This window comes from Ostrea edulis, chromosome 9, assembly GCF_947568905.1.
Source record: "Ostrea edulis chromosome 9, xbOstEdul1.1, whole genome shotgun sequence".
NCBI lineage: Eukaryota > Metazoa > Mollusca > Bivalvia > Ostreida > Ostreidae > Ostrea > Ostrea edulis.
This window is the reverse complement of record NC_079172.1, coordinates 50,665,576-50,677,448: the sequence shown is the minus strand read 5'-3', so window position 1 is coordinate 50,677,448 and position 11,873 is coordinate 50,665,576. Positions and strand designations below refer to the sequence as shown.

Genomic DNA, 11,873 nt, shown 5'->3' with positions numbered 1-11,873 from the left:
TTTACATTTCCAATGTTTTTACTTTCGATATTTTTGCCAACTGTGATGATAGACAATCACCTCGTCCTTTTCCGTCGCATAATAGAAAGGGTATGCGACGAAAAAAGGAAAGGTGATCCGATTGTCATTTCCTCATGAATGCAATGCAGATGTGAACTATGTGCGTATGAATCCTGATAGTGCGTCTAATTTAGCTGCTGGGAATTTCGACAGAAATAAAGTAGAATGTAAACAAAAAATGAATTTCATTTATAAAAACACATGAGAGTATGAACTGCAACGCTTCACGCTGTACTTTCAAAAATGAAATTTATTTTTGACTTGAATTCATGGTTTTTATTTCACGTTAAATTCGCTACAGTTGATTTATTCTTATGCAAAATAAGATCTGGTAGCGTTAAATTTTGATATAAAATTCAACATAATTTTTTTTTATGCAGGCCTTCAAAGAAAAAAAAATATGAATAAACTTACTTGGTGCGAGGTTTCTGCGCTGGCACTGACTGTCTTCTTCGTCACTACATCAAACGGACTTTGTCGAAAATTAGAAAAACTAACAGAACTTCATATAAGTGGATACAAAGCCCATATAATTCACACGAATGCCTGCATTGAGGTGCGAAAATCAGTCATCGAGCCGAACGTCTTAGATTTGGAAGTGCCTATGGGAGAGAGATTCAGTAGGACATATACCGGGGACTGTTGCTGTGAAGTCACGTCAAAAACCCTAGAAATGGTGGGTACTGAAAGTTTTTTCTTACGAACACAGTTTGGATGTCAAGCCTGTCCTATATTTCAAATGTCTTGATAGTTTGTATCATTAGAGTATTTTTAAAAAAAATGAAGCATGGGTGCGAAGCCAGGTGTGCAGAAGTTGTCTCTATGCATCCGAGGATTTTACACTCCCCAAAATATGCACTTCCTAGACATTTAATCACTTTATATGGCTACCACACTATGAAACAAAATTTTGTTCATGCATGAAATTTTCAACGTATTGCTTTAGTCGCAAGTTAGAGACATTCAACAAGTACATGTAAGTGATGGCGTAAAACACGGTTACGGCGAACGCGCTTATAATGTATTCACAATTACAGTAAAACACAATTACGGCGAACACGCTTATAATGCATTCACAATTGCAGCAAAGTGATTTTCATTCCCTGTAGTTTTATATATATATGCGAAGCAAGAGTTTGTGCTGGTTTCTTCAGAAGAATATTGAGTTCCCATTCAAAGTAAATGTTTCTGGTCGAAAAAAACTTGAACTTTATGCAGTAGGAATGAAAATTTCTCATCAGATATACACCGAAAAATATACCCGGCGCCTACGTACCCTATTTGTATATTTCGAAGTGTTTGAGCATTTCGAAAGAGTTCAATTGCTAGTGCTAGCTTGTCAATAACTATTGTCTTCCGTGCTATACCTTTGGCTATCTAGATTTATTTCAATTAGACACAATCAAGCTTTGGGTACTTGTCGACCTACTTTCGTCGCTTGGAAATCTCTACCCCGCGCTACATCAATCACGGTCCCCGCATGTGGCAGTATACACGGTAAGTATGTTGCCACACGATGGGAATTTGTGTAGCTTAGGTTTAACCTTGTAGAAACTGTCTTCTCTGTAACTTCTGCCGGACGTTTTCATGGCACGACAACCTTAAAACTTATTCAACGTGCACTTGGCACAAATGATAAGAATTAAAGCGTTATGTTCTAATCTTATAGAATGACATGGGGTTTGAAAAGGATCCTCTTTATAACCAATAATGTGCGTTCCAACACACCTAAAGTTTCTTTTGTTCTGCGTAAGTTATATAAACGTTATGCGTGCGTACCATACAGAGGTATATATTATATATACGCCAAAAGAAAGTTAATAAGAATAATCATGTGTTATCAGTAGGATGACCATGTAGATTCGTCATAGTGCTGTCTATATTTTTATGTATTTACAATTTCAACTGTTTTCTCCTATATAACACTATTACGAACAATGCGTATTTATAACTGTATAAATACATATACGGGGTCAACAGAGGTCACAGCTGTGCGTATGAACAAAGTAGGTTTTAGGTACTACTTTTAATAAGGCAATACACATCCAGCCATCGCTCCTGCTTTCGACGGAAGTTTATCAATAGATGAAATCAACATCATAAAATGCATTTATGATTTTGTTTGTCTTCCAAGCAGAGAACTTTCATCAATAAAAAAACAACAACACATTTCTGTAAAACAATATCTTACTAATGTCTGTCTAAAATATCGTCTGCTACACCCTGGTCATTGGAGATGCGGAATTGGACCTACTACTAGACGATGACAATAGGCTTTAGCAAAAAGGTCATTCACAGGATTTATGCAAGTCGTCAAAGTGCATTAAGGTAATACACACCTACACACCGCACTGTCGCCGTGCCACAACAGCCGATGCCGGTTTCAAATCACGCCAAATCATCTTTCTGTCGGGGCATCGAAGCAAGGCGTCGTTGAAAACCTATAACAGAAATTTATCGTTTTAGAAATTTTAAATTTCACAGAAGCGTTCAGCGAGCTGATGTTTGTCAACAATTACAAATCAAATCAAAATCATACCTAAGCTTTGTGGAAGTCTCTGCGATGTCATTTCTCTCTCTCTCTCTCTCTCTCTCTCTCTCTCTATATATATATATACAGTATATATATATATATATATATATATATATATATATATATATATATATATAGAAGAGTTTTGTTGAATTTTGCTATGAATTGATACCTAAAAGTCAAACTGCTTGTATACACCTTCAAAGTTTAATTTCGCATAACATGGTTCTTTTCAACATAAAGTGTGATATGATTGATTGTATCTTGCTTAACGTCTCAAGAATTTTTCACTCATATGGAGACGTCACCAAAGACCGGTGAAGGGCTTCAAATTTAGGCCTTTGCTTGGCGCTTACGGCCATTGAGCAGTGAGTGTTCTTTAGCGTGCCACACCTACTTTGACACGGGTCATCCGTTTTTAAGGTCATCTCTGAGGACCCGTGACATTCACACCTGATGCCGAGCGTTTGGCGATGGAACTGTCACTATTGCCACACTCAACAATTTTTCAGTTATCTGGTGGCGCCCAGATTTTATTGGTGGAAGAGAGAACCCAGATACAATGTACCGACCTTCCGAAAGTAAACTGGGAAACTTTCTCACTTACCGGTGCGAGCGGAATCCGGACTCGCGCCGACAGAGATGAGAGATCGTGTGATTTTGAGCGCGATGCTCTAACCACTCGGCCACGGAGGCCCCTTTGTGCGATTTGAAAGAAAAAAAATCATACAAGCGATTCAAAGTAGATTGTACGATTAAAACTGTAAATCGCAGAAACAACTTTTTAGGTCACCTGGTCTGCGGCCGTCGCGCAATACCAATTGCAATATTGTAAATCTCAGGACTTCTGCAACATTGAAGTCTTAGGGGCGAGCCAAAAACTGTCAAAAATTGACCAATTTTCAAAATCTTTTCTACCACCGTACATCTACATCTTCAAGAAAAACCAATTAAACGATTCATGTAGAGTAGGAAGGCCTTTGCTAAAAAAATTTAATATAAGATCCCTGGGGTAGATGCTCTGACTCCTTGTCGTAAAAGGCAACTAAACGGGGCGGTCTTTCGGATGAGACCGCAAACACCGAGACCCCGTGTTACAGCAGGTGTGGCACAATAAAAATCCTTCCGTGCTCAAAGGCCGGTGTTATAGAGCCAGACTTCCCCCCAGAAGTCTGGCTGTAGAGTGAGCTTTCCCCCAGGGGGAAGGCTCACTCTAAAGCCAGAACCCCCCCCCCCCCCCCCCCCCCCGAGCCAGCCTTCCCCCCGCGGAAGTCTGGCTCTAGAGTGAACATTCCCCTTGCGGAAGTCTGGCTCTAAAGTGAGTCTTCCCCCCAGCAGACTTGCTATAAAATAAACCTTACCCCCAGGGGAAGACTCACTCTATAGCCATAAACCCCCCTTGAAGTCTCGCTCTAGAGGGATACCCCCGCTTTCATCCCCTCCTGCGCAAACTATGAAATAAATTTTTAGTTTACCTACTTACCTACCAATCTACCTACCTACCTACCTGAAGTTGTACAAGTTTAAAAGCATAACCGATATTTGTACGCAGAAGAGAAGAAACATACATTCGAAATTTCCTCATTTCATTTTTCAATCTTCTGAAACTAACCAAGGCATAGGTATTGTGTGGGACAAAGTTCAAGGTCTATGGGTCAACCAACTGACTTATTAATTCCAATGTGTTTTATTCACTGTTTTCTTTTCTTGAGTTTAATGAACGACTTAAGTAAAATCATTTAATGCCCTGCTGAAAAAGGTCTTGGTATCTAAACAATCTTCATAAAGTGATAGTAGTTTACCAGGAATAAATGAAGGGGGAAGTCCTGCTATGAGGGAAGACTCTACAACTAGTGATAGAGTAGGTCTTCCCACGGGGAAGTCTGGCTCTAGAGTGAGACCTCCCGGGGGTTCTCCTGCTCTAAAGTGAGCCTTCCCCCAGGGGGAAGGCTCACTCTAGAGTCAGACTTCCGAGAAGGGGGGGGGGGGAGTCTCATTATGGGGGAAGGCTCACTCTACAACACCGGCAATGGTGACGTCTCCATATGAGTGAAAAATTCCCAAACGGGACGTTAAACAATATCCAATCAATCAATCAAAGCTATTGATACTAAATTAAAACTAAATGGATTGTAATTAGAAGGAGCAGGTAACCCTTTATATACCAATGTTATCGATTTCACGATCCCTGGGATAGGGGATTTGGTTACAGGGTGTGCCCAAAATTATCAATTTCACGATCCCAGGGATAGGGGATTTGGTTACAGGGTGCGCCCAAAATTATCAATTTCATGATCCCAGGGATAGGGGATTTGGTTACAGGGTGTGCCCAAAATTATCAATTTCACGATCCCAGTGATAGGGGATTTGGTTACAGGGTATGCTCAAAATTATCGTAGTCGTTATTGTCATTTGAAAGACTTTTAATTTTGCTGATACTTTATAAACATTAAAACAGGAAAGGCAGAAAGGGATGCACAAGAATTGTGAATTTCACAAACCCAGGGTTCTGACTCCAGGGCTTGCCCAAAATAGTCATATAGTGTTGAAAACACATACATTATGTAAAGTCTCTCATCAGCATGGACATTTTAAAGATCACATTGTGCTTTTTCAATGCTGCTGAACATTAGAATTTAACTTAAATATGCACAAACGGAAATATTATTAGATTTCATAGCCCTTGGGTTAGTACATGTAATACTCAGATAACATAACCGATAAGACCTGTGGGCCTCTTGTTAAAATCGTTTGTGTACGCTTTACTAAATCGTAAAAACGACTTTTTGTATTGTTTGTACATTTTTAAATGGTACAAACTATTTTTTGAATCGGTTATACAATTTACGAAATCGTAGAAACGATTTTTTTTTCTGCTGGGTTAAAATGGCAGGAATACGCCGTCCGAGTTGTTTTTATTATATCAAATACAGAAATATTCATTTTCTGAAACATGTCATTGCAGCTGTCATGAGTAATACTACATTTATTGTTATTACCAGCCCAGGTATTTTAAGTCAAGATGCTTTAGCAGCTAAAAATTTACTTTCAATATCTTCAATATCTATTCCACCTTTTTCAATGCTTCCAATCAATGTATTTCTTTTAAAAATATGTCGCCTTTTTCAAATAAAATTAGGGACCTCCGTGCCGAGTGGTTAGAGCATCCCGCTCGCGCCTGTAGGTGAAAAAGTTCCCCAGTTTACTTTCGGGTACATTGTATCTGCATGGGTTCTTTCACCAATAAAAAACTGCTTCCAATCAATGCATTTCTTTGAGAAATACTATACGTTATTGATGCATAAAATACATTTTCAAAATGCATTTTAACAATATTCTACTGGTAATCCGTTTTGTCCGAGATATTTATTGTCTTTCATATTATCAAACGCTTTATTACATTCTAATAAAGACGGAATTTTATCACAATTTTCCTGTTCTTCAATTGTGAGCGTCTGACATTATCTATTGCGTAGATAATTGACATTTCTTCTAGCCTTTATTATTCATTTCCTGATATCGCTGATAAACTTGTTAGTTTAGCTTTATCTTTTGATTTCCTTTCCCGGGACAGACAATTCCTGAGCCTTCTGCAGGACAATGAAACTGCGACTTTCTTTACAATGTTCCCGTGGGGATCCGGGTTAGAATAGGTCCTCGTTACTCCTTGTTTGTCGTAAGAGGCGACTATATGGGGCGGTCCGTCGGATGAGACCGCACAAACCGAGATCCCGTGTCACAGTAAGTGTGGCACGATAAAGATCCCTGCTCAAAGGCCATAAGCGCCGAGCATAGGCCGAAATTTTGCAGTTCTTCATCGTCAATGGTGACGTCTCCATATGAGTGAAATATTCTCGATTAAACAATATAAAATCAATCTTTCCAATTCTGTGGAACGCCATATATGCCTTGTGTGGGCGTGTACCATAAGATGGTGCTTTTTTATCATATGATGTGGTTTTCATGAAAAGACTTTTTACATTTCATGCTGGTGGGGGTTTTTCTTGTTCAAAATATGGATCTTTTTTTCTTCTTCAATAAACGCAATGTATGTCGAGTGCTCAAGAACTTAAGGCAAGCGAACGAGATAACATCTCGAGTGCGCGCCAATATGAAATAACAAGTGGATCGCTCTACAGAATTTTTGCTTGGTAAAAACATGGTCTGTCGTAAATACAAGTATACCACCACACATATGTCATCCGCCTATGTACTTATGTTAGACAACTCCCTGAATTCTTAATTCTCGACAAATATTTTAAATGGGGTCCAGGGGGTCTAGTCTTTTTATATCATCGTGAATTATTTAAGTATAATGCCAAGTTTAGCAATATCCGGGCAATGACATGTTCAGTCAATATTACGTCATTTTCATGCAAGTGGGATTAGAAGAACATCCTATTTGTGTAAATAAACAGAATAATTAAGCATGGTATGAAAGTTGAAAACATAAAAAAAAAATCTCGGCGGTATATATCCAATAACGTCCCTTGTTCTTTAATGTGTGCTTTTGGTTTGTAAACGGCGGGGATAAAATCTAAATAACCTTTATGCACTAGAACCTTTAAGTAGAATGTTTGTCAGAAGAAAATAGGTTGTATGCTGAACCTCTGAGTCATTTCCCATCTTTTGTTAATCTTTCACGAAACTGGAAGTTGTTCAATCCATAAATGATACAAAAAACCAGAACAATGATAATCCTAAATCAGTTTATTCGCTTGTTTTACGTCCCATTGAGAATTTTCTACTCACATACAAAAAGTAAAATATCAATGAAAGTATCTATGAAAATTAAACCCCCGATGATGCTACATTCCTTTAACTTTTCCTTCAATAAATATTGAGATTTCTTCATGACTACAGACAAATATATATCTGGTATATCATTCATTCACCTTTGATGTGTGCAGAGGTCCGTGTTTTGTGTATTCTTTGTAGAATTCATGAGATTAATAAATTTTTGTTATCTTCACCTTTTCATTTATTGGTGTTAAAAGAAAATATTTCAATACTGAATTTTCAATATTATATAATAATTGATGTTTAAATACATTTAAAATAAAAACGTTCCGTTTGGGCATTGCTTTGATATGATTTTAAGCTTATATACTATTCTACCACAGTTATTGCAAAGATCAAGGAATGTCGTGGTCATTATTCTGCGATATACCTTCATACGTAACAACTGATTATGAGAACATTGATATTCATCTCGCTTGCACTTCCAATTTTGCCAATGCAACAATAAAGCCGATGATTAATAATTTAATTATATTAATCATAAAAATCAATCAATATATGTTGTAAAAGCAAATTCATAAATGACTGAAGAACATTTGTCATTCAGTATAAAACAAGCGATGCACATGTAAACATGGCGATGCACAAACAAGTTTTTCTTGAAATGTTTTCAAAGCAATTGATATAATCCGTTAACATCAAACAAAATACTTGAAATATTGTTTTTTTCAAAATAGATTAATAATACCCCTACCACCTCACATTTTTCGTCAGCAAAGAACAATGTAGGCCGTTTCGTAAACTGCCATGACGTCACAGTGACCTAATTCGTAGCTAAATAAAGTTCTTGTTTTCGTTAACGCCTCGACTTATTTATTTTTAAACAACATTTCTCAACCTCGTATCCTGCAACATACACAAAAGCGCGATCTTTATTTCTTAAATATACTAGCTATATATTCGATCAAAGGTGTAGCATTAAAGTCGAACTGACTAATATGATAGATGGTTTTTTTTCCCTGCTCTTGAAATGAAGACAAAAATTTTCATGTACAGACGAACATTTTCATGTCCGTTTATGAGCACATGATATTAAAATTTTACACAAGGTTGGAAACTTGAAATCGACCTAGAAGATGTAACAGAAAATCAAACTATTTTGAGTGTCACAACCTGAATCACCAAATATGAAATAAAAAATCGAATGCATGATTATATTAGTTCTTCAAACAGCAAAAACCCTGCATGATGTCAAATTCGCTTCGTAAAACTTTCTAACATCATTACATTTTTAACATTATATCTTTTACATTTATTCTGATTTATGGTTTTTTTTTTTTTTTTTTTTTTTTAGATTTCTTTAGAACGTTACGATGGAGGAGTGACCAGAGATGTTTTCTACTTCCGGATCAATGAGTGTGGATGTACACCTTGTTCTGAAATAAGTGCTTCCGGATCCATCAATTGATATCAATCATGTTATCTGTTATAACAAACAATGGGAATGATGAAGACTTATTTTTTAAAATGGAAACTTATTCTCTAAAGCAAAGCATCATTCCACTTCACAACAGACATTGATATTCTGGAACAACGGTCTATAGAATTGTGAAAAAACTATGTTGTGTTGCTAATGATGTGGAACCAGTGTTCAGGATTGTTCAAGAGACTCCCTACGCGTAAAAATCACGACGAATTATCAGAATGTTCTGGATTCAATGTTCCCTGTCCAATAGTTTTCGTATGTTTTATCACGTGTTCTCTTACCATCGAAAATGTATTATTAAAAAAAAAACTACCTGAACTTAAAGCCATGGTCTTGGTTGTTAATTGTTGAAATATCCCAGGACGAATTGAGTTTTATTGAATTGTCCTCTGCTCTAGCAAAAGCGGTTGTATATTGATTTACATGGGTACATGTATATATCCTAGCCAACAGTCTGAAATCTAGAGTCTTCACACAGTTTTTGATTCATCGCTACATTCTGATCAAACTGGTTGCTGTAGCGTAGTTGATGGCGAAGAAACAGTTTTACCTATGCCAAATGTTTTAGGCTTTCTGCAGCGCCGGGATAAAGAATGGACCCCCCCCCCCCAGTTACGAAATGAGCACGCTAAAAACATGGCTACCGCGACTAGTGAAATTAGAAACTTTCTGTTCAAATGTCATGGAACTTTATAAGCAAATCAACTACAAAATGATTTTAACAGCTTTCAAGTAAAAAAAAAAATCACAATTTTTTTCTTCTAAACATGATGGATTTCGATATGGGGAAAAGTTTCTCAAATTCATTGCTAAATTTTGAAGAAAATTCTTTTGCAGTAACATACATGTGTTTGTCGATGTGACAGTTTTAGTATGCTGTGTCGATACGACAGATTTCAATTATCGTAGTATATCGTATATCACAACTAGGAATCCTAACTGTTCACGAACAATTAGATGTCTTTCCACCTTCATAGGGTATGAAAAAGCTAGAGGATGTTTTACATTGTACAGACCCTAAAGCGTGCTACTACACCAGATGAATCGTTCCGTTCTCAGCTACAATTGTTTTGTTCTTAAATCAAACTGTTCCGTTCTAGCCATTCGCTTCTACGGCCAAAGCGTTCGGTTCCCAGACCAAAATGTTCTGTTTTCATTTAAAACCATTCATTTTCGATCAACTGTTCGCCCCTTCAATCTAGTTTTAAAAAGTAAAATCTTCTCTAACCGTTACACTGGAGAAGGATCTGACAGCGTTGTGTATGAGGTCATGTTATTTCACCTTTCACACTTGACCAATCAAATGACGGCTTTAGCTGGCATGAAAGGTTTGCTGTTATATCGGAACATACTCGGTATTTATCATACGCATGTCAACAATTGCTGAGAAGCAGGGCGAGAATAACGGAAGAAGATGGCAGCGACCATGAGCGATGTTAGAACCCCACAGAAAGCATATTTTAACGATAATGAATGTATATCTGAGACCTTCCTTTATTTTGATATTTGGAATTCTTTTAAACTTTTCGTGGATCGACGCCATTTTCAACCATAACAAAAAAAAAATAAAAAATTCCCAATTTCTCAATCACAGATTTTAATCAGTAATATCTACAAATATCCCATTCTTGATACCGGTCGCGGTAGCTCAGTGGTAGATCGTTCGCTTCATAACTGGGAGGTCGTGAGTTCGAGCCCAGCTCGTGCCATGGTCACGTCAAAACTAAAACGTGACATAAGTAGTCATTGTTCCTTCACCAAACGCAAGGAATTTCGATATGACCTTAAAAATGGAGGTCCTGTGTCACAGCAGGCGTTGACATGTTAAACAACTCTTACTACTACGGCTTTAAGCTCAAAGCATAGGTCTAAATTTGTGGTACTTCACCTACACTGGTGACGCCTCAATAGGAGTGAAAAATTCTCGATGGGACGTAAAACAAAAAACAACCATACAATCAACCATTTCTTAACTGGAGCGCACGCGCTTTCACAGCAGAAATACCATTCTGTTTTTCTAGCAGAAATACATGTAAGCTAGCATCAGCTCTCGAAGGCCTTATGCAGGCACATTAAGTCTTTATTACCCAAGGTTCCGGATTATCCAACCAATTTTGCTGTCTTCTCCTGTCGATTGCCAACATTGGACTAACTAAGAACCCAGATTTCCCAGTTCATATATTCTATAATCACGTGACCACTTAAAGATTCTAAAAAATTCAGAAGTATCCACAACAACAAAAATGGATATCATGATTCCAATTTGTACTTTCGTTTCATTACCCATGCCTCCAACAATGCGTTCCGCATACTCGATATCAGCTTACTAGAATGTGTAGCTGTATTAATAAAACAACGAAGTATCAATCCAAAAACCTTTCATTAAATAGAATCAATATTTTATATTTTGCGCATACAACAAATCAACTACTTCAAACAGATTTGTGTTTATGATCATTTAAGTGCGTTGTCTCCAAAACCAATGTAATTACACACATAACTGCATTTTTCGTGTTAGCCACGATCTAAAACAGATCAAACAATCTAATTATATCTAGATAACGAATCAACGACAATAAGTATTCTACATTATCTGTATGTACGTTATCTGTCAATGGATCAAATGCTGTCTGACGTGTTTCATATCGATTGTTAGGCCGTTCTTTACACACTGATTTTGACTGCGGATTACTCCGTTTATCGAGACGTAGGGCTCGCGGTGGGTATGACCGGTCAACAGGGGATGCTTACTCCTCCTAGGCACCAGCTCTCGTCTCATCTCTTTTATATCCAGGAGTCCGTGTTTGTCCAACTCTCAATTTTGTGTTCCCTGTAAGAGTTATGAGACTGATCACTGTTTGCTATCTTCACCTTTCCTTTTAAACATTCACTTCGAACTTTGATAAACTTTCCCCCATTTTCTTGGCTATGGTATCTATTTAATCGTTAAACTGTGCATACATGTATGTTATTTTTGTCAGGATATATTGTATTCTCATTGTATCCACCGAAACTAAAATATATCTATATGAATATACATTCCTTTCTTTCAAA

General features: G+C 37.2%; 1 protein-coding gene across 1 annotated transcript; it reads left to right on the top strand.

Moving 5' to 3' along the window:
- Nucleotides 1–460: 460 nt before the first annotated feature.
- On the top strand, nucleotides 461–9,123 carry LOC125659863 (uncharacterized). The gene is made up of 2 exons (XM_048891656.2): nucleotides 461–736; nucleotides 8,688–9,123. Exons 1-2 carry the CDS (start codon nucleotides 461–463, stop codon nucleotides 8,799–8,801), a joined length of 390 nt encoding a protein of 129 aa, XP_048747613.1. The 3' UTR covers nucleotides 8,802–9,123.
- The last annotated feature ends 2,750 nt before the right edge of the window (nucleotides 9,124–11,873 follow it).